At 46.1% G+C, this 23621-nt stretch overlaps 1 protein-coding gene across 1 annotated transcript in view; it reads right to left on the reverse strand.

The window, feature by feature from the left end:
• Positions 1-979: 979 nt before the first annotated feature.
• The window catches only part of FAM155B (family with sequence similarity 155 member B), a 33090-nt gene continuing 10448 nt past the window's right edge, over positions 980-23621 (reverse strand). The window contains exons 2-3 of the mRNA XM_036304859.1: positions 2556-2727; positions 980-2139 (exon numbers count right to left, since the gene is read on the reverse strand). Coding sequence (XP_036160752.1) covers positions 1754-2139; positions 2556-2727 — 558 coding nt within the window. The 3' untranslated portion in view covers positions 980-1753. The remainder of the gene's footprint in view (positions 2140-2555; positions 2728-23621) is intronic.

The raw sequence follows: 23621 nt of genomic DNA on the forward strand, positions 1-23621 counted from the left end.
GACACAGGTTCTTCTGGCACCAAAGCCGCTTGGCCTGTTCCAGAACAGTTCTGGCTTCCTATTGGCTTTGAGATGTCCAGGCAATGTGGTCTCCCACTCCCAAGAGATCAGCACAAGGCTAATGGCTCCCAAAGGGCTCTTGATGACTCTTCTCTCACTCAGCCCTCTAACCTGGCTAAATAGTTCAAGTCTGTCAGCCAACAGATGACAGCACATTCTCTTTATTCAGTGGGTCCTTTTTGCCAGTTTCTGGATGTTCTCCAGCAAGGAGCAAGGGTGGCTGGATCAGCGGACCAGGTACAGGGTGAGGAGGAGCCTGGTTGTTTCACTATTGGAATAGTGTATCATGGGGTCAGAGATGGGAAGAGATGAATACTCTTTGGTAGGCTGGGGATGGGGACAGGGTAGGGATGGGTGGTGGGGGCTCATCTCTGGAAAGCCCTGGGGCAATGCCACCAGATTCTCCATCATGGAGGTCTGGGTTAGGGCAAGATGGGGGAGTTATGGGGATCCAGGCCAGGTCTGACCTACTTGGGCTTAAGTCCCTCCTCCCCATGGAGATCAGAAATGGAAATGTCTTTGTCCTCAAGGCTAAGATCTCCAGGGCAAGAGCGGCTCTTGGGAGTATGTGCACCTTCTGTAAGATATGGCCCTCCAGACAGCGGCAGTCTGACCATATGACCTCAGCCTTCTGTTTCAAGGCCCAGCAACCCATTTCTGGCACTTTCCCCCAACAGGGCTCCTTATACATCACTTTTTGATTTTGGGAGCTGTCTTTGAGCCTGCCTCAACACTGATCATCCACCTCCCCAAAGCCTGGTAGCAATAGCCCATTTAGCCATCTCTCTAAGCCAGTGGTTCTCAACCTTCTGGCCCTTTAAATACAGTTCCTCATGTTGTGACCCAACCATAAAATTATTTTCATTGCTACTTCATAACTGTAATGTTGCTACTGTTAAGAATCGTAATGTAAATATCTGATATGCAGGATGGTCTTAGGCAACCCCAGTGAAAGGGTTGTTTGACCGCCAAAGGGGTCACGACCCACAGGTTGAGAACCGCTGCTCTAAGCCCTCTGCCTACAACTCTCCTCTCCCTCTTTCCTATCTCCACTCTCTCACCACTCATTCTGCATCCCATTCCTACCCCTCATTGCCTAGGGTGGTGGGGCAGTTAACTGGAGTCCTGACCCAGCTGTGACTGTGCACACCTCATCTCCCAGCCTGGCACTTCCCTACTGTGGTCTCATGTGGGCCAAGGTGAACTGGAGGAGGGCCACTGCACCGTCCGTGTTGGGGTATGGGCAGAAGGGAATTAAGGATCTTGGCAACAAAAGGAATGTGAAGGGGGGAAAGAGCTGCTCCCTTCTGGGCCCCCCAACATTCCCTGCAGGGCCAATGCTGGGATAGCAGCCTCCCTCCCTGGGGTGAGGGTCCTCAGCAGGGGTGGACAATGCCAGCCCCCACTCCCCCCCTTTTTGTTTGCGAAGCCCCATAAATGGGGGCCTAGGATGGGGCGCCTGCTGCTCTTGCCTTCTCCTGGATGAGTTTTGCAGCTCCCTGGGGCCCTCTGGCCATTCTGCTGGGGCTGCTTTTGGAGTGGGAGTAGGCTGGGGACCATGTGTAGTCCCTCATTTCCCCCCACCCCCCCACCTGGTCCTATATCTCCCATGGGAGGAGCCCCCTCCCGCTGCCCCTGGGGGAGCTGGAACTGATGTCAGTGTGTGGTGGAGGTCTGTCTTCCCTCCCTGCTGTCACTCTTCCAGAGTCAGGCCCTCATCTAGGGCAGGCAGTGCCTCCAGCCCCAGTCCCCCACCACTCTGGTTGCTGGAGAAGGACACCATGGTATGGAGGAGCATGAGAACAAGGACATAGAGCCGGATCCTGCTGGGGCTGAGGCGGGAGCCCCCAGAGACCGGCAGCAGGGAGGGCTTGTGGCTGATATGGCCTGGGGGGTCATGGCGGGGATGGTAGTGACGGTACTGTTTGTGGTAGTGGTGGAAATAGGAGTGGTGGAATTGCTGGTGGTGGGTTTTGGGGGCCTCAGACTCCTTGAACTTCTTCTTTTCCGACTCACAGGAGACCCACTGCACGTCACAGCACTTGCTTTCCAGCTGCTTTGGCGAAGTATCCAGCAACCCTGCCAATGGATAAGGAAGGTGTGGTGGGGTGCTCAGGGGGCTCAGGCTTAGGCCTTTCCTAGAGATGAGCTTTTCAAAGCTGGGACTGACTGCTCAGATAGCCGTGCCCAAGACTCCTTTCCCCCTGCCCCTTACCACTTTCCTTTTCTGGAGTCTTCTCTCCCAGGGACTCCAGATCATTTCTCTGGGATAGCTCCCTGGATGGGCATGATTTGGGTAGAGAGGACCACTCTACTCTCTGCCCCTATTCCACTTGCCCTTATCCCAACCAACTTGGGGACCTCATTGCCCGCTCCTCCAGCCACTTACCTTCTTCTAATCTGACTTCCCTGGTGTCCTCCCTGCTACCACACCCCGGACCTGGTGCTGCCCTGGGCTCTGGCCTCCTCCCTCCTCCCCAGTGCCCTGCCTTTACCTGTACAGATAAAACCAGGGAGCCCTCCGTACACCATTTCTTCATTGTCAGGGAGTATAAAGGGGCACCGGGTCTGCACCTCCAGGCAGTACTGCTTGCAGGGCACCCAGCGCTGGCATTCCTGCTGGGTCACGCTGAAGTATTCTGAGCACAGCCAGGCCTTGTAGACAGCCTGTGGGGAAAGTAAAGAGCATCAGCCCAGGAGTCAGCCCCTTCCCACCTCAGACAAAAGGGATGAGGAGGGTGTACTTGTACTCTGGGGAGGGGATGTATGTGCTCACCAACCCAACCCCAGGATCCAGGAGAAGAAGAAGGGTTTGGGTCAAGACCACTACATCCTACCCTAAGGTCTCCCATCTCATAGCCAGGACTCCTGAGTCCCTGAGTCTGCAATAATCCAAGACTTAGAATTTGTTCATTGGTAAAATCACAAAATGACTCCAATGTCTGAACTGGAATGGGCCTTACCAATCATCCCATCCAACCCTACCATTTTACAGTTGGTCCAAAGAGGTGTCCTGACTTGTCTGAGGTCACCCATAATGGGATCAATTTGAGTTATATTCAATTCAGCAAACATTTATTTGGCTGTTGATGGTTAACTTTCAAGAAATAGATATAATAATCCTTGCTCTATCTCATTAGGGTGTTATGTGGATCAAATAGTATGACACAGCCCAGCTGTATGGCTCAGTGGTTGAGCATTGACTCATGAACCAGAAAGTCATGATTCCTAGTCAAGGCACATGCCCAGATTGAGGGTTCCATCCCCAGTAGGGGGTGTGCAGGAGGTAGCTGATCAAAGATTCTCTCTCATCATTGATGTTTCTCTCCCTTCCTCTCTCTCTGAAATCAATAAAAATATATTAAAAAAACAATATAACTCATGAAAATGTTTGGTAAGTTCTAAAGTGCGATACAAATGTGAGGGGTTATTTTTTATTTTGTGAGGGGTTATTTTTAATAAAAACAGGAATCTGCCTTACCAGGCACTACATGTGCCTTCAAGCTCTATTTAATCCATGCTAAACCCTGGTGTAGGGCAGACACCATGCTTCATTTGGAAACTTTGTTTTGCAGTTTCACTTCATGGGTATATTTCCTGTCCCTTATCTAGCCCACTCCTATCAGGTGCTGGATCCTAGCCAAGAAAGGTTCCCTGCTCTATACTCTTTGGCTATCATCAAGCCTAAAGTTTCTCAACAGTGACACTACTGACAGTTTAGCTGGGATAATTCTTTGTAGTAAGGACTGTTTTGTGCATTGTAGGATATTGAGTAGCTTCCTTTGCCTTTATCTACTAGTTGCCAGTTGCACCACCCAACTGTAATGACCAAAAAATATCCCCTGAAGGGGGTAGGGGGCAGTGGCAAAATCATCTCCCATTGATCATCACTGATCTGCTCCTTGCTACTGAAAGTGTGGACCCAGGCCAGCAGCAATACTATCACCTATCTAGAAGCTTGTGAGAAGTGCAGAATCCCTGGCTCTTCCCTAAACTCAAGTCAGCATCTGCAATTCAAGCTTAGGCTTACAGTCCTGCCCACACTCAGTCCTCATCTCTTCAGCACCTTCTCACAGCAGTGGTTGCTTCTCACAGCAATGGTTCTCAGAGAGAATCCCTGGGGCACCTGTTAATATGCAACCGGCCCCTCCAATTAACCTTCAAAAAGACTGAGGTGGGTTCAGGGATCTGCATTTTGATAAGGATCTAGGTCAGTGATGGGGAACCTTTTGAGCTCGGGATGTCAGCATTTTGAAAAACCTTAACTCTTGTGCCTTGTCACATATAGAAATTTTTTGATATTTGCAACCATAGTAAAACAAAGACTTATATTTTTGATATTTATTTTATATATTTAAATGCAATTTAACAAAGAAAAATCAACCAAAAAATGAGTTCGCGTGTCACCTCTGACACGCGTGTCATAGGCTCGCCATCACTGATCTAGGTTATTCTGCTGCCAAAGGCCTTTCACTCACACTCTGAACAACATGGTCAGAGCTTCTCACACCGGATTTCAAACATTTACACTAAAATACAAATAATTCCACTGTGAACATGGACTCTGGCAATGTAATTTCACATTGGTCTTTTCCAAAGCCATCAGTGATGGGTAGTAGTGGGTTATGGTGCAAATCAACCCCGTGAAGAACAAAGCATTGCTTGGGACTTTGATACTTCACCGGCATCTGAAATTTAACATGCTCTAAATCTTAAAATGAAATTCTCCATTTTCTTTTTCATTCCAAATCTCTCTCACCCCAAAGTCTTGGCCATTTCAGGTAAGTACCACAACCATCCACCTGGATGTCCAAGCTGGAAACCTAGGTGTAAGCCTTCATTCCTCTTTCCCTGAGTCCCCACATGCAGTCTATCCTCTTGCACAGCTTTATGAAGGCCACTGTCATTTGTCACTTGGATGACAGTTTCCTATCTGGCCTTCCTGCCTCCACTCTTGGTCTTTCCAGTCCACTGTTCACACAGGATTAAGAGTGATCTCAAAATGTCATTGCATCATGTTACTCCCTTGCTTCAACTCTTCAAAGCATCTTATATAATCCTATATAATAAGAGAGAAATATGCTAATTAGCCAGGACGCCCTCACGGATAATGTCTGGCAGGAGCAGGTGGGTGTGGCTGTGTGCCACAAGAGGCCAGGCTCCTGAGGCTGCATCATATAAAATAAAATGCGTTTACATGCCTGAAGACGACAGGGTTCAAGGAGGAAGGGCTCCAGTTTCGTTTTCTCACACCCAGCTAGGAGGACTCCCTGGGGCGGCTCTCCCCTTGGAGCCCTGAGCAGGACAGGCGCTCTGCTCTGCCTGGAAGCCCCGAAGGGAGGTGAAGCAAAGTGCTTTCCCTCCAGGACCCCACTCTCCCTGGGAGTCTGGCACGGAGGGCGCTCTCCCTGGGAACCTGGAAATCTGCCTCCCAGGGCGACTGCACAGCAGCCAGGCCTGGCGAGCCACGGAGAAGGCGACCTACCTAGAGGCCACGCAGCTGCCATAGTTGAAGTCGCCCTCGATGGAGGAGCGGGGGTAGCTGGGATCAGAGTCAGCCATGTCAGCAATGGAACCCCAACTCCCTGCCGAAGACTAGAGCACACGGACCTCAATGGTCCTTGGTCACTTCCTGAGCAGCAGTCAGCCTGGACTGGGGATCAAACCCAAAACCTAAGTAGGTGCCCTGACAGAATGGAACCCCAAACCTTTGCTGTGGCAGAGGAGCTCCAGCCCACAGCAGCAGCCAAGGCAACCAGAGGGGTTTTGTTGAGGGGCCCTGATAGGCAGTGCACAGCGCAGTGGGTTAGATCATCCTCCTGATACAGCAAGGTTGTGGGTTGGATCCCTGGTCAGGGCACAGACAAGAAGCAACCAAAGAGAGCATAATAAGTGGAACAACACACTGGTGTTTCTCTCGCTCCTTTCCTCTCTCTAAAATAATCAATCAATAAAAATTAAAATAAAAAATAAACCCTCTTGTATGCATGCATATAAGCCTAACCAATGAACACAGACAACAGGGGGGTGAGGGCATAAGTGGAGGGGTTGGGAGTAATGAGGGGATAAGGACACATATGTAATATCTTAATCAATAAAGAAATTAAAAAAATAAAAAAGACAAAAAATTAAAACAAAATAAACCCTCTGGCCCTAACCAGTTTGGCTCAGTGGATAGAGCATCGGTTGTGGACTGAGGGGTCCCAGGTTCGATTCCAGTCAAGGGCATGTACCTTGGTTGCAGGTACATCCCTAGTAGGGGGGTGCAGGAGGCAGCTGATCGATGTTTCTCTCTCATCGATGTTTCTCTCTATCCCTCTCCCTTCATTTCTGTAAAAAATCAATAAAATATATTAACAAAATGAAGTAAAAATAAACCCTCTGGCTTGCAGAGTTGCTAAAACAGTTAGAAAGTGAAGTCTCATCCCTTCCTGTTCATTCAACAAGTACTTCATATGCTCCTTCAATAATCACACTGGGAATGGGTGTTTGTTTGTTTGTTTTGGTTAATCCTCACCTGAGGACATTTTTGTATTGATTTTTATTTATTTATTTATTTATTTTACAGAGAGTGGAAGGGAGGGAGAAAGAAACTAATGTGAGAGACATCAATTGGTTGCCTCTTGCTGAATTCCTGACCAGGGCCCTGGATTAAGCCTCCAACCCAGGTACGTGCTCTTGATCGGAATCCAACCCGGTACCCTTCAGTCTGCCTGCAGAAGCGAACCAAACCAGCATATTATTTTTTTCTTTTTAAGTCCTCCTCTAAGGATATGTCCTTTTCATTGATTCTAGAGAGAGAGGAAGGGAGAGGGGAAGAGAAAGAGAAACATCGATCAGTTGCCCAAGCAATCCGACAGGGATGGAACCCACAACCTGTGTATGTGCCCTCACCTGGAATAGAACTCACGACCCTTTGGTGTGTGGAAGGACACTCTAACTACTGATCCACACTGACCAGGGCCTGGAGGTATATTAAAAAAATTTTTTTTCAAATCTTCCCTGGCAAGGTGGCTCAATTGGTTGGAGTCTCAACCTGTACACCAAAGGATTTCTTGTTGGATTCTAGGTTAGGGCACATACTTAGGTTTAGGTTGGATCCCGCTGGGTCAGCAGGTGCAGAGGCAGCCTACTGATATTTCTCTGTCACATGGATGTTTCTCTCTCTAAAAATCAATCTTAAAAACATCCTCAGGCCGAAACCGGTTTGGCTCAGTGGATAGAGCATCGGCCTGCGGACTGAAGGGTCCCGGGTTCGATTCCGGTCAAGGGCATGTACCTGGGTTGCAGGCACATCCCCAGTGGGAGATGTGCAGGAGGCAGCTGATCGATGTTTCTCTCTCATCGATGTTTCTAACTCTCTATCTCTCTCCCTTCCTCTCTGTAAAAAAATCAATAAAATATATTTAAAAAAAAAAACATCCTCAGGTGAGAATTAAATATGTGTGTGTGTATATATATACACACACACACACACACACACACACACATACACACACACACATACACACACACTAGAGGCCCGGTGCACAAAAATTTGTGCACTCGGGGGTGGGTCCCTCAGCCCAGCTTGTGCCCTCTCGCAGTCTGGGACCCCTCGGGGGATGTCCACCTGCTGGCTTAGGCCTGCTCCCCCCAGGGGATTGGGCCTAAGCTGGCAGTCAGACATCCCTTTGGCAGCCCGGGATCCCTTGGGGGATGTCCACTTGTCAGCAGGGACCAGGCCTAAGCTGCAGTTGGACATCCTTAGAGCTGCTGGGGAGGCGGGAGAAGCTCCCGCCGCTGTGCTGGCAGCCATCAGCCTGGCTTGTGGCTGAGCAGAGCTACCCCTGTGGAAGTGCACTGACCACCAGGGGGCAGCTCCTGCATTGAGCGTCTGCCCCCTGGTGGTCAGTGTGTGTCATAGTGACCAGTCATTCCCAGTTGTTCTGCTGGTAGGGTCAATTTGCATATTACACTTTTATTATATGCCTGGTGCTGGCTGGTTTGCCCTGAAGGGTGTTCTGGATAAGGGTGGGGTCCCGCTGGAGTGCCTGGCCAGCCTGGATGAGGGGCTGAGGGCTGTTTTCAGGTTGGCCACACTCCCTTCAGGGACAGGGGTCCTGCTGGGGTGCCTGGCCAGCCTGGGTGAGTGGCTGATGGCTGTTTGCAGGCTGGCCACAGCCCCTTCAGGGTGGGAGTCCCTGCTGGAGTGCCTAGCCAGCCTGGGTGAGGGGCTGAGGTTTGTTTGCAGGCTGGTCAAGCCCCCCAGCGGGGACCCTCATCCCATGAGGGTGTGGCCAGCCTGGGTGAGGGGCTGATGGGTGTTTGCAGGCTGGCCAAGCCCCCAAGCAGAGACTCTCACCCCATGAGGGTGTGGCCATCCTGGGTGAGGGGCTGATGGCTGTTTGCAGGCTGGCCATGGCTCCCAGCCACCCAAGCTCCCAGTGGAGGCTGGCTGGAAGCAGGTATCTGGGATTTATTTATCTTCTATAATTGAAACTTTGTTGCCTTTAGCGGAGGCCACAGTGGGCCAGGGCAGGCAGGAAGCTTGGCTTCCTCCATAGCCAGGGCAACCAAGCCTCCTGCTTGCTCCAGCTCCGTGGCTGCTGGCCGCCATCTTGGTTGGGTTAATTTGCATATAGTCACTCTGATTGGCTGGTGGGCGTGGCTTGGGTGTTGCAAAGGTATGGTCAATTTGCATGTTTCTCTTTTATTAGATTAGCTATATTTATTTTAAAAAATTCAGATCTAAAATTTTATTAGGTTCTTTTTTAAATTTTATTTTTCATTTACAGTTCACATTCAATATCCTATCTTATATAATAAAACCCTAATATGCAAATCGACCAAACGGTAGATGACTGGTCGCTAGGAAATGACCACCAGGGGGCAGATGCTCAACATAGGAGCTGCCCCCTGGTGGTCAGTGAACTCCCACAGGGTGAGCGCCACTCAGCCAGAAGCCGGGCTCACGGCTGGCGAGTGCAGCAGAGGTGGCAGGAACCTCCACAGCAGCACTAAGGAGCAGTGAGCCAAGCAGTAGGGAGCAGCAAGCTGGTGGGCGGTAAGGAGAGAGGGGTCCTGGACTATGAGAGGGCACAGGCTGGGCTGAGGGACCCTCGCCCCCACCCCCAGTGCACGAATTTCATGCACCGGGCCTCTAGTTTAGAATAATACTCAAACTTTTGACCACAGACCTCAAACCCCTGCAAAACTTGACCCCTCTGTCTCTCCAGCCTCATTTTCTACACCTCTCCCTTCAAGCTCATCATGCTCCACACGGAGAGATTATCTTTCTTTTTCTTGGACATGACCTACTTCTTCCCAACTCAGGGCCTTGGCACATACTGTTCTCTTGGCCTGAAATGCTCTTCCCCCTGCTTTTGCCATAGCTAGGTCCTTCTCATTTTTCATGCCTCAGTTCAAATATCACCTCCTCAGAGGGGGTCTCCCTGACTAGTCTAGCTAGGATGCCCCCTCATCATTCTCCCTTTTTCTTAACTGTTCACCACAAGTATGACTTTGGCTTCATCCTTGTTTTGTTTTTTCTGTCAACCTTACTAAAATGTGAGATGCATGAAAACAGACATGGGTTTGTCGTATTAACCATTGTGTACTTAGCACAATATATGTAAAAAATGTCTGTTGATTGAATGAACAGGACAAGTAAATGAGGACAAGTCCCTACTCTCAGAGAAATTCCATTTTCATGGATAGACACATCTAACTTGAATCTCTGGCATATGATCCATACTATAGGAGAGATTAAACGGTCAAACATTGGAAGGAAGAAAATATAAAAGTTGGTATTTTAGCTATGGAAAAAATTTTAAACATTTTTTAAAAGTATAAAAAAACAGAAAAGAAAAAAGATAGAAAGAAAAATATATTTCAGCCAGGGGACAATAGGACTCACAGTAGGATTTTAGATGGTTGGGTAGAGATAAGACAAAAGGGAATTTCAGGCAGAGGCAACAGCTTTAACAAAGCAATGGAGATGAGTGAACACATGGTGTGCTAAAAGAACAGAGAATGATTTTGTATGAATGGAGTGAAAATGGTATCAATCTCCCGTGGATGGACATTTAAGTTATTACTAAGTGTTCACTATTATACTAAATTATACTATACCAAAGTATATTATAGTAAACAATGCTTCAGTGAATATCTTTGTACACATGTTTCTTGCATACCTGTGTTACATTTTATTTATATGAATGAAAAGTGAAATTATTGGAATAAAAGATATTTACAAAGGAATGAGAAGGGTGTGAGAGGAAGGTGGAAAAGAACAGCTGAATGTAAGAGGCAGGGAAAGAGAGAGCTGGAGGTTCAGAGATGGGGACAAGGGGTAGGAGAGAGGGCCAGTGGGGTAAGGGAGTACAAGGGTGTGTAAGAAAGAGAGAATAGGAAAGAGTATGGAATTGGAGGGTAAGAAATAGTGGTGATAACAGGGGTAGGAAAAAACAGGGTGTAGGAGAAAGAACACGGGAATAAGAGATGGAGGGTGTATGGAAATAAAGAGGTACGGTGAGAGTGAAAGAAGATAAAGATAAGAAAGCAGAGGGTAAGAGGATGGGGTTAAGAGTGAGACTGTGAAGATGAGGGCCAAGAAAGAGAGAATAAGAAAGATGGGGTAAGAGTGAACAAGGGAAGAAAAATGGGTGAGGAAGATGGGAGTACAAGAAAGCAGGGGTAAGAAAGAAATACAAGAGCATAAGGAGACTAGGAGAAGACATAAAAGTAAGGCAGGAAAGAAAAGAAAACCCCTAGAGTTAAGGGCCCCAGTACCTCAGAGACCCCTGCCACCTTTTGGGCCCCAGAGTGCCAAGATGAGGCTGTTTACACAGTCTCTGCCACAATCTCTACAGCATGGAACCAGAGTCCACCTCAAGCCTCACCCCAAACTCTGTGGAATCACCCCCTCTTCCACCAGAGGGGCTCAGAGACCCCTAAGGGATTCTCCCTCAGCTCTTCCAATTCAACATTTCTTCACCTAGGTGAGGAGGTTCCAGCCCTCCTCCCAGAAAACTGCAATTAGCCTAATGGCAAGCTGTGGTAGCTGGGCTCTCCCCTCATTTGCTAGGGGAAAGAGGGAGGAACGAAAAGTGAAATTATTGGAATAAAAGGTATTTACAAAGGAATGTAGGGAGAGAGGAAGGCGGGAGCAAGAGATGGATGGCTTGACGGTGGGAGTGTGACCTTTCTCCTTAATTAGAGGACCCTCCATCAAACCCCACACCCCCAGCCAGAGTCACCATGGCAACAAGTAGGCGAGCAGATTGCCTGAGGAGGACACCAGGCTTGTGGGTGGTGAGGCAGGAACAGGCAAGGAGCTAATGAGGGGAATGGAAGAAGACGATCAACAAGGGTCTGAGAGGTAATTCAATTCCTTGGTCCCACAGACAGCCATCTGAGGCCATTGCTGGCCCATCTGCTTCAAGGGTGGCCTGGGGTCCTTCTCAGATGAAAAATCTGGCTCTCAGTGCTACCACCTGGACAGCCTCCTTAGTCTCTGCAGCCCTCTCACCTAGATGGGCCTAAGTAGCTTGCCCTGTCTCATCAGTGTTAGGACTGAGCCACAGTGGGCTGGCTGACTTGTTTGCACAGGCACAGAGACCCTGGGCACTCATCCACAAGGATGGAGAAGAGCCAGGTTAGGAGAGCTGTGGTGCTTGTTGGAGTTGGGGCATGCAGGGAAAAGGAAATGTCTTAGAACCAGACAATAGGCAGTTGAGAGACCCACTGAGCCAATACTCAGGGCCAGAGGGTTGGATATTTTTTTTTTTGCTTTCTAAGATGAAACTCTGGCTGCATATCAGAATCATTCAGACAGTCTTTTTAAAATGCTCCTGCTTGGCCCACATCACACTCCAGACCAACTAAGTCAGAATCCTTGTGGGTGGGGCCCACACATCTGTAGTTTCTCAAAACATCTGGGGTTATTTCAGTATGCAGAGAACTATCAGCTCAGCCCTAGTACCCCATTTTAGAGATGAGGAAACAAAGGCCTAGGAAAAGGGGGAGGACTTGTCTACAGTCATGTAAAATAATGGCAGAGGGAGAAACTTGAAACCTGGTTTCTCCACTCCAGCTCCAGAGTTCCTTCTACTGAGCAATCCTACCAGTGACTTTGAAGTTCAAACTCAGGGGGGCAGGACACAAGGGTATGTGTAGGTGGAAGAGTTAAAAACCAGGCCTGCCTGGATTTTCCAGCTCTTCAACTCCAGCTGTGGCAGAAAGACTTCTTCATCAGGCCCTGTCCTCTGAGCTTACCCATCCTGGATCCTTGAGGTAGTGGCAGAGGATGGAAAGGGGTAGGAAACCTTGGCTTGGCAGTGCCCTCCTTTCCCTATAGAACCCCTTTTCCCACTTCAGTCAGGCCACCGCTGGGCTCAATCAAGTTCTGGCTGCTACAGACAAGTTGCTATGGGAACTGAGATGGGAAGGAAGCAAGGAATAACTAGAGGGAACACCAATTAACCCAAAAAGGAAGCTGGAAAGGCTGTCCCACCACTCCTCCCAGTTGGGCTGTTAAGCTACTCTTGAAATGAGAGCAGGCAAGATGAAGGGGATCCCTACCCCTCTTGGGCTCTGTAGCTGCTAGTTTAGGGAGGAGCAGGGGACCTGGAGAGCCTCACCTTTCTGCTCCCTATCTCAAAGCCCTGGACAGGGCATTCTCATCCCTATCCTCCTCTGGAAGGAAGCGCCTGACTTCTGGCCCCCAGGGTGCTGCATGAATGCACACAAGTGCATGTGTATACACAGCCCAAAGCCAAGACTCAGGGCCAGAGGGTTTAGAAAGAGGCCATCCTGGACTTCTTGGTTTGGAGTCTGGAAAAGCCTGTAGAGAGGAGAGCGTCAGTTCTTGCCAACAAGGAAGTTGGCAGTTTCCTTCTTGGATTCCAACAAGCTCCCCTCCTTAAGGCCTGTTTCCCCATCCAAATCCTCCCTACAGACCTTCCCTTCACGGCTGCTTGCTTTCTTAATGCACCTCTGGGATCCTTGGCCAGGAGCTGTAGCTGCAGAGCCTGTGGAGGCAGAGCAGCAATCTGGGCTGGGCTTGGGAATGAAACTCACTGTCCACAGCACAGAAGTAACTACCCCACTCTCAGATTTTACCTAGGGGGAAACTGAGGCCCAGAAAAGCCAGGGCTGGAAGGGAGGTACTCTGATGATTAATCTGATGTCTCTTTGCACTGCATCCATCAGCACACCTAGAATTGTGCACCTACTCCTGATTCTGGACTTTCAAAGAGTTGAATCAGAACAGGGTAAAGTCAAAGTCAGTCTCTCCAATCCAGGGGAGATCATGGACATAACTCTGGTGACAGCAGTTCACTGGGATTCGCAGAGTCATTCTGGGATTAGAGGCATTACGAAGCAAATCCAGATACATGACATGACTTTACTTAAGTGGCTATAAAAATAAGCAACAGCTTTCTGAGAATGAGCAGTCCTGAGTCAAAGTGGTCTGGCCTGGTTTAGAGAAAAGGTGGGGGAGATGGCTTGAGAGGTAGGTGACAGCCTAGACCAAGTACAGTTCCAGAGAGCCCTGGTGCCTTCAAGCCCCTTAGGCCACCTGTTCAAAGGCCAGTGGCTGGGTGGGCCTGGCCAGTGTCAGCCTGGTTAATGGAGAAGCAGTGTCCCTAACACAGGGGCAGCTCTTAAGGGGCCTAGATGATCCATATCAATCAGGTGAGCAGAGGAGGCAGGTCCATGAACACTCCAGAATGGAAGGGACTGTAAGAGGCATCACTCCACTTTTCTATCTGCTTTTGGAATTTGCACTCCAACATCACCACAAAGCTCTATCTAGCTACTTATTGTGAACCTCTTGTCACAGTGCACTCAACGTCTCCTAGGGCAGCCCATACTTTCAGACAACTCTAGCAGTTAAATAAGTTCTCCCTCCTTCTGAGTTGAGAGAATGCCTCTGTGGCTTTACTCATGGCTCCTAATACCTCTTCCAAGACCATACAGAATAGTTGGCTTCCTGTCCCCCATGCCAGCCCTGTAGATATTTATAAACTTATCTGAAAAATGTCTTCCCATCCATTTGTCCATGCAATGATCACTTTCTGAACATCTTCTGAGTACCTGACACTGTGCTTGGGAGCTATAGATCACAGAGATGAGTAAGACAAGATTACCATCTTCAAGGAGCAGGAGGGACAACCATGGAAGGCCATGCCCATATTATAATATGCTCTGGATGCTGAGGAAGAGCTGGGTTTCTCCCCTATAGGCAAGGGGAACCTTTAACAAGTTTTAAATAATTGCTTCTTTAAGATTGCTTACCACTTCTGTGACTAACTTTTCAGACATATGGGGACTTTAGGCATCAAGATTGGTTGAGAGACCAGTTAGGAGACTATTACAACAATCTGAGGGAAAGGTGCTGGGGATCTCAATGAAGGCAGCAGCAGCAGAATTCAGAAATTGAGAGAAGGGGGTGGATAGAAGGAGAGATGTCAAGGAGGTATAATCAACATGATAACTTCTAGATGTGGGAAGTGAGGGAGAAAGAGGGGTCTGGGGTGACTACCAGGTTTCTGGCTTCAGTGGCAGGATGAATAGTAGTTTCATTCATTAAGGGTAGGAAGCCAGGAAGAGGAATAGATTTAGGAGTGAAGAAGATGAATTCCGTTTTGGTCATGTTGACTTTGAAGCATATGTAGGTCAGCTAAGTAGAAATGCCAAGGAGGCCATTGGACATACTGGTGTGAGCCAGAAGGAGGGTCTGAACTAGACCTCAAAATTTGGGAGTCATCAAGAGTTAAGAGGTTAATCATTATGAACACAGTAGGGCTATACTTTCCCACACTCTTTGAAGTAGGCATGACAATGAAATGTGAATTGAAGTAACATGGATAACTCTTGGAAGAAGCTTTAAGAGCTGGTATATAATCTGTCACATTCTTTTCCCTCTGCTGCTGACTGTGTAAGCAGTGTTGAAATGAATCCTTTACTAGCCTGGGTCTCTTGGTGACTATCATGAGCACTGGTCCCTGCTGACGTGTTTTGGACATGTATTGTTAGCAAGCAATAACTGTTTGTTGTGTTAAGCCTCTGATATTTGGGAGTTGTTACCAGAGCATAAACTAGCCTTCCCCCTCCCCGCCCCAACTGATAAAGCAATAGTGAAGGCCAAGAAAGTTATGATATTGTCTAGGGATAGTGATCACAGAGAGAAATAGGATCAACAGTGGGTCCCTGGGAAACACTAACATTTAAGGGGCAGATGGAAGAAGGCAATCTGATGAAGATGGAGGAGTGGTTTAAGAGACTGGAAGAGAAACAGAAGAGAGTGACATTCTGCAAATTAGGGGAGGAGTTTCAAAGAATAGGGAATGGTCAACAGATAAGGACTTTGACAGTATCATGTTGGTAGTCTCACCAAGGTGAGATCAGTTTCTGTGGAGCAGTGGGGACAGAAACCAGACTAGCCAATATAAAAGGGAGCATGAGGGAAGAAAAATGTATATAGCTAAATGTAGACTACTCTTCCAATAAGCCAAAGATTCCCAGTTTTTTTCTCTACTATTTCATGGAACATGGTTTCCAGTTCTCTCTACACTGGTTGCCCACAGTCAGACGAGTTCCTATTTTCCTGTGTCCCTTGCAACTGTGTCCCCAGATAGAGTTTATCAACACAGAGTCAAGTAGAATTATCAACCCTCCTGTTGACAGTACTGTTTTCTTCTGGTATTCATTTGAGATTGAAAGGGGAAGACCTCCCTAGAGAAGTGGTCGGCAAACTGCGGCTCGCGAACCACATGCGGCTCTTTGGCCCCTTGAGTGTGGCTCTTCCTAAGCCTTAGGAGTACCCTAATTAAGTTAATAACAATGTACCTACCTATATAGTTTAAGTTTAAAAAAATTGGCTCTCAAAGAAATTTCAATCGTTGTACTGTTGATATTTGGCTCTGTTGACTAATGAGTTTGCCGACCATTGCCCTAGAGTATGGGATCAAAGACAGTTCAGTAAAAGTCCCTGCAAGGAGCCCAAGCCTTCTGATGAGATATCTGTATAAATTAAACATCCTTGAGACTGTAGGGTCCCTGAAGATAGGGATTGTACCTTATTTATCTGTGCATTGCCCTCAGCATTTCACACTGAGCTGGGTCTAAAGAAGAGGTGTTTGCTATGTACTTGAAATCCAAGTACTTAAAAACCAAGCCTCTAGCATTGAGCCCACACTGGAGCAAGGTAAAGAGCTCCAAGAAAATGGTGGAAGTAATGGGTCATTTAATGTGTTTGCATGGATTTTGATAGCTCTGACGAAGACACTGGGGATGCACTAGCAAAACATCATGGGAAACAAAAAAAAGAGGCAATTATTAACTCCAGAAAAACAAGATGACCAAGGAAGGAAATGTAATCACAGTATTCTACATGATTCAGCTGCGAACAATATTTATAATCTTAATAATGTAAACATGGACTACTGTTAAAAAAAGAAATTGTGATACATCCATATCGGATGTCTAAGGGGAGGCGAAGTATGTGTGCACATATGATTCTGCTTGTAGTAAGACAGCTAAATCCTTTTAATAAAATAAAGTCAACAGATATTTAAAAAAATTAGCATGCCATTTTGAGTTGTTGAGGTAAATATCAGAAGTAACAGCTAAGAGATTTGGAAGTATTTAACTCTGAAGAGTGAGGCTCAGGTGTGGAGCACAGGGCTTTTGTTTTAATTATAAGCATTGAGATCTATATTTATTATTTAAAAGATAGGTACAAGCTACAAGGATGCACAGCTATCCCAAAAAATGTACACATACTTTGAATGATTATAAAGTCAGTGTTTATTAACATACAGTTCATTTTCAAAATTTACAGGAATCTACAGAATTAAATACTTTTTTTTGTCAAGCCTGTTTTCTTTTATATATATATATATATATATATATTATTGATTTTTTACAGAGAGGAAGGGAGAGGGATAGAGAGTTAGAAACATCGATGAGGGGAAACTAAGATGGTGACATAGATAAACACCGGGAAATTGCTGCCTCCCACAACAACTTCAAAAAAAACAACATAAAGTCAAAACGGACATCATCCAGAACTACAGGAAAGCTGGCTGAGTGGAAATTCTACAACTAGAAGGAAAAAAAAGCACACTGAGAGCCAGAGGAGCTGCGGAAGTAAAGTGCAGAGGTACGGAGGCTCGCGCGCGCAGAAAGGGGCTGGCACCTGAGGACGCGGCTGTCTTTTTGAATCAGGAGGGAGTCACAAGCTCCCGACTGCTCTGAACTCCAGTTCCGGGAAGTCTCTGGGGACCCAGGACTCATACGGGGAGAAACTGGACTGTCTGGCAGCGGGCAGAACTCGTAACTTGAGATCGGCTTTCCCTCAGAGGTGCTTGCAGCAATTACCGGGACACTGAGACATGGGGCCCCTTAGGGCAGGGCTGAGAATCCGCCATAGCTGCTTGCTCTGCCCTTTGATTCCCTGAGACCCCGCCCCACCCAGGCTGCAGCAGAGGCTTTTGCATATGAATGCCCCTGCCCTTTGCAACCTGAAAATTACCTAACTGCAGCTGGGCCAGACAGACCCAGAACTTCCAAGAGAAGGCCCAAGGTCCCACAGCAGCTTGCATTGCTTCACAGCTGGGCCTCATCAGGGTACCTCCAAACTCCAAAAAAGGAAGGGGAATCTGCAGTTCTCTTCATAGCTCCTGCTGTGTAACCTCAGGCAGAGGCTAAATTAGCACCTCCTTAGATCCAAGAGCCAGTGTACCCAGTGGTCAGAGGGGGACCATCCAGATTACTACTCCTCAGATCCATAAGGGACACACTCAGGGCGCAGACTCAGTAAGCACCAAAACCCCACTGAAGCAAGTCTTGCCCCAGAAGGGTGTCTTCAGCACAGAAGTTCTCCCACTGCAGACACAGCTGATTCTCACTGCCAATTGGCCTGGAGGTCAATGCCTCCCAGTGATCCTACAACAATCAAGGCATAACTACAATAAGACTGTGCAAAAAGCCCACAAGGGGGTACACCAAGAGTGTCCACCTCAGGTAACTGGGGAGGCTGAGCCACTGGGCCCTACAGGACACCTAGCACACAAAACCACTCTACCAACACAGGGAAGCATAAAAAATGTGGAGACAAAGAAACAGGTCACAAATGACAGAAATGGAGGAAAGCAAACTACTGGATATAGAGTTCAAGGCCACGTTTATAAGGTTTTTCAAGAATTTTATGGAAACCGCTGATAAATTTAGTGAGATCCTCGATAAATCTAGTGAGACTCTGGAGGATATGAAAAAGGACCAACTAGAAATTAAGCATACACTGACTGAAATAAAGAATAATATACAGAGATCCAACAGCAGACAAGAAGATCCCAAGAATCAAGTCAAAGATTTGAAATATGAAGAAACAAAAAAGACCCAACCGAAAAAGAAAAAAGAAAAAAGATTCCAAAAATATGAAGATAGTGTAAGGAGCCTCTGGGACAACTTCAAGGGTACCAACATCAGAATTATAGGGGTACCAGAAAAAGAGAGAGGGCAAGATATTGAAAACCTATTTGAAGAAATAATGACAGAAAACTTCCCCCACCTGGTCAAAGAAATAGACTTACAAGTCCAGGAAGCGCAGAGAACCCCAAACAAAAGGAACCCAAAGAGGACCACACCAAGACACATCATAATTAAAATGCCAAGAGCAAAAGACAAAGAGAGAATCTTAAAAGCAGCAAGAGAAAGACAGTCAGTTACCTATAAGGGAGTACCCATACGACTGTCAGCTGATTTCTCAACAGAAACCATGCAAGCCAGAAGAGAGTGGCAAGAAATATTCAAAGTGATGAATGCCAAGAACCTACAACCAAGATTACTTTATCCAGCAAAGCTATCATTCAGAATAGAAGGTCAGATAAAGAGCTTCACAGATAAGAAAACGCTAAAGGAGTTCATCACCACCAAACCAGCATTATATGAAATGCTGAAAGGTATTCTTTAAGAAGAGGAAGAAGAAAAAGGAACTCGTACCATTTGTCACAGCATTGATGGAACTGGAGAGTGGATAAATACCACATGATCTCACTCATTTGTGGAATCTAATGAACAACATAAACTGATGAGCAAGGACTGATCCAGAGACGGAGAGGCATTGATTGGACTGTCGGGCCTTGGAGGGAAGGTAGGGGAGGGTGGGGGTAAGGGGGAAAGATCAACCAAAGGACTTATATGCAAGCATATAGGCCTAACCAATGGACACGGACAACGGGGGGGGGGGGGTGAGGGCATGAGCGGGGGTGGGGGGGAGGCGGGTAGAGGGTAACGTGGGGATAAGGACACATATGTAATATCTTAATAAAAAATATATTTTAAAAAAAAGAAACATTGATGAGAGAGAAACATCGATCAGCTGCCTCCTGCACACTCCCTACTGGGTATGTGCCTGCAACCAAGGTACATGCCCTTGACCGGAATCGAACCTGGGACCCTTGAGTCCGCAGGCTGACGCTCTATCCACTGAGCCAAACCGGTCAGGGCTCAAGCCTGTTTTCAAACTGATAACTATCTGGTCTAGGCACTGCTGATAACGCGAAACAATGGAATAAAAAACCTCAAGAATAATTTCGTTCGGTTTTTGGGAGCCCTCAATTTGTCGGCTGTTACCAGGTTTGTGCCATAAACTTTATCTTTTATGTATCCTCATAAAAAAGTCTAGTGGCACTTTAGGATAAATTTTCTTTGTTGAAAGCTGGTAGCCTGGATTCACTAATTATTTCACATCAGTTAAATCTGAAAAGGAGTGAAAATTAAGTGAGTTATCAGCTGTTAAAGTGTGTATACATTTTTGGGGACACTCTATGTGTCATATATATTAGCACATATATATGCTAACAAGGATATATATAGGATAGATATACACATGTGTATATATGTATGTGTGTATACACACCCACACATACACACCCAGATATTTAAAACAGAAAAGCCAAGAAATAGGAGTACTGGTAGAAACATTGAGATAAATATCAAAAGAAAAAGCTAAGAGAGTTTCAAATGTTTACTCTGAAGAGTGATTATATATATGTAGCTTATACATATCTTTTAAAATTATGAAAATATATCACTCTGATAAAATAAAAATATGAACTGTTTAACAGCCATGTACCTCAAAAACAATAAAAAAATCCCTAAATCCCTAAGACTTGACCTGACCAATCTCACCAGACTCAGCTTCAAAACCCTAAAGCCCCATGTCCTGTACTGCCTGCCCAGTGCTGGATCAGTGCTCCATCACCACTCTCTGGGCCACAGGCTTGGGCCAGGTAGCTTAACACGCCAAGAGAATGAATGAGTGGTCCAATATCCAAAGAAAGGAAGTAATATGAGGGAAGAGGAGCTTTGGGGGCGTCTGTCCAATGGCTGTGTAGGCCACCACAGGAATGGTGCCTGTGTGACAGTGAAAACCATCATTTCCTTTGAGCTGCACACAGATGTGCCTGGCATAAAATCCCAATGCCCATCCCAGGCATACCTGTCTGCCATGCATTGTGCATTGCTAGTCCTGAATCAAGTTCCTGGAAGCAATCTCCAGTCTTCTGCAGGGATCATCATAAAATAAGCTTCCTGTCTTTGCCTTACCACCTTACTCAAATGTGGTGCTTTGCTAGACAGATGAGAGGCTGGGGAGAGCAGAGACCTGATAACAGGACCTGTCAGCTGTGCTTGTCTCTAGGGGTTAGGTAAATCAGGGGGGTAGGTAAATCAGTGGGGTAGGTAAATCAGGGGGGTAGGTAAGTCAAGGGGGTAGGTAAATCAAGGCGTTGGCCCACCTAAGCATATATTTGTACCCTCACTCACTAGATTCTAGTGACTAGAATCTCTCCAGTTGCCTTCTGGCTCCTGACCTCTGACCCCCACATCAGATACTTCACCCCCTGCTCCCAAATTACCTTTCCTTTTTCCTAAGCAGTCCACTCCAGTGTTGTCAATCTCAATTGGGTATTAAGCAGTCATTTGGATTAAAAGATCTAATTAAGGTGAGAATAACAGGTACCATTTATTAAGTGCTTACTATATGCTAGACTTTGTTCTAAGCAACTGACATTTATTAACTCATTGAATCCTCACAACCACTCCCTGGGGTGGAGACATATTTACAGGTGAGGACAGGAATAAAGTTTAAATAAACTTGCCCAAGGCCACACAGCCAATAATAATAAAGGTGGCTACTATTTCTTTGTGTGTGTGTTTTTAATTGATATTTTAGAGAGAGGAGAAGGGAGAGAGATAGAAACATCAATGATGAGAGAGAATCATGGATTGGCTGCCTCCTGTATGCTCCCACTGGGGTTGAGCCCGCAACCCAGGCATGTGCCCTGACCAGGAATCTAACCGTGACCTCCTGGTTCATGGGTCAACGCTTAACCATTGAGCTACACTGACTAGGCGCTACTATTTCTTGAGCACTTTGATTTCAGACACTGTGATCTTAAGAGATCAGCATGTCAGGGAAACTGAAGATACATGTAAAACTTTAGACAATAATAAAAAAAAGAGATCACCATGTTGTATGTAATTTAAGCTTTGTAAATGGCCCTATTTCTTAGTTTTAAATACAGAGAAAGGAAGTTTTCAAGAGAGATAAAAGAATATATTCAAGGTGTCAACAATTATTTTATGGAGAAAACATATTTCAAACTGGAATTTGAAGCCAGGTTTACCTGGACTTCAATTGCCCAAGCTCTTATATGCCATATTGCTCCTCGGATGGTTCCTTCAATTTCACTATCACCATGGAAGTAATTAGCCTGTTACACAAACAAATCATTTTGATGGAATTTCAGGTCAAGTTAGGGAGAAATTTCTAGGACTGGATGGGAGGGTACTTTTCTAAAATGAGTATATTCAGCCCATTCCCTGTATGAGTAATGGTGTCTTTGTAAAGGTGTGTTTGTTGGGGGGAGAACATTTGGGTAGTAGGGAATACAAATGATCATTTCCTCTATCAAAGCACTCCCTTCTCTCCTTCCTCTAAACACACACACACACACACACACACACACACACACACACACACACACACACCTGGGAGATAGAGATGTTTAAAAGAGGCAACTGCTGCTTTGTTTCTTCCAAACCCACCAGCTTCCTACTCAGAGCCCCGGGCTCATTATTCCTGCTATCATCTTTGGCAACTGGTGAAGGGAGGGCAGCTGTCTCCTTGTGAAAAGATCTTCTTGCCTTTGAAAGTGAGTTCTCCTGTTTCAGGTCCTATCATTTAGGGTCTTCTGGAACTGCCTTACCTTGGAACTCCAATGCCAGAGTCTGTTTGTTCAGAAAGGTCTTAGGGCAGCTGCATACTCTACCTAATTGCTCCTTCTTCCCAGCCTGTCCCATAAATATTCTTCACTGCAAATCTTTTACTCCAGTTAAGATGGAGAGTTAGCCAGAGCTGGGCTCTGCCACTAACTAGCTGGGCCTGCCACCAACTAGCTGTGTGGTCCTGGACAAATCACCAATAAAGAGGCAGGTACTCAGCCACTAATTTGCTGTGTAGCTGTAAGAAAAATACTTTCTCTATCTGGGGCTCAATTTGGAATCAAAATGATGATCCCTAGGGGGACAGCATGTATGGGTAGAAGACAGGATCAAACATTTTAAAACTCAAACAGTCCAGCAGGCAAATTTTGAATCTGCTCTTACCAGTTATGAAACCTCAAGCAAGTTACCTAAATTCCCTGATCTACACTTTCCTTATCTGTAGAATGGAGATAATAAAAGCACCTATCCTTACCTTTCTGTAAATGATGCCTGTAAAGCAACTAGCACAAGGCTTTACCTATAGTATAATTACTCTGACACAGATTGGGTAGTACCATTGCTTTCTGGCAATCAAATCCCTAGATTTGACCTGGATTCAAATCCCAGCTCCAAGTCTTACTAGCTGAATGACTTTAGGCTAGTTATTTAACCTCTCTGATCCTGTCTTCCTATGTTATATGGAGAGAAATACATATGCGCATCACAAGGCAGATGTAAGAATTAAGTGAGATAAAGTATGTAAAAAGTGGCTGGGATAGTTCCTTACCCCCTATTCCTTCCTTTCATCTCTATAACAAATAACAAATTAAAAAAAAAAAAACCTACCACAAATGTGATCAGAAAAGGTTAAAACCATTAATACACATAAAAGAGTACATAGAAATCAATAAGAAAAACACAAGGCATGAACAGACAATTTATAAAACAGACAATAGAAATGGACTATAAGCAAGAAAAATGAATGTTTGACCCAAGGAATGCAAATTAAAAGCCAGCGCTATTCCATTTTCAACTCCAAATTAGTAAAACTTCAAAAATATGATAATGCTGAAAAAGAGTGGTAAATTAGTCTCACATTTTTGGCCAGGGTATAAACTAGAATAATCCTTCTAGAAAGAAATTGGGTAAGAAAGCAATCTGTACGTCAAAAGCCTTAAAAAAAGGTTCTTACTCTGATTTTCTAAGACTAGTTCCAAATGTTCATCCTGCAGAATTAAAGTTTATGATCCCATTTGTATGCAAAACAAAGGAAAGGAAAAGGCATTTTGTGTGCAAAT

Source organism: Myotis myotis, unplaced genomic scaffold (assembly GCF_014108235.1).
Source record: "Myotis myotis isolate mMyoMyo1 unplaced genomic scaffold, mMyoMyo1.p scaffold_m19_p_4, whole genome shotgun sequence".
In the NCBI taxonomy this organism is placed as follows: Eukaryota; Metazoa; Chordata; class Mammalia; order Chiroptera; family Vespertilionidae; genus Myotis; species Myotis myotis.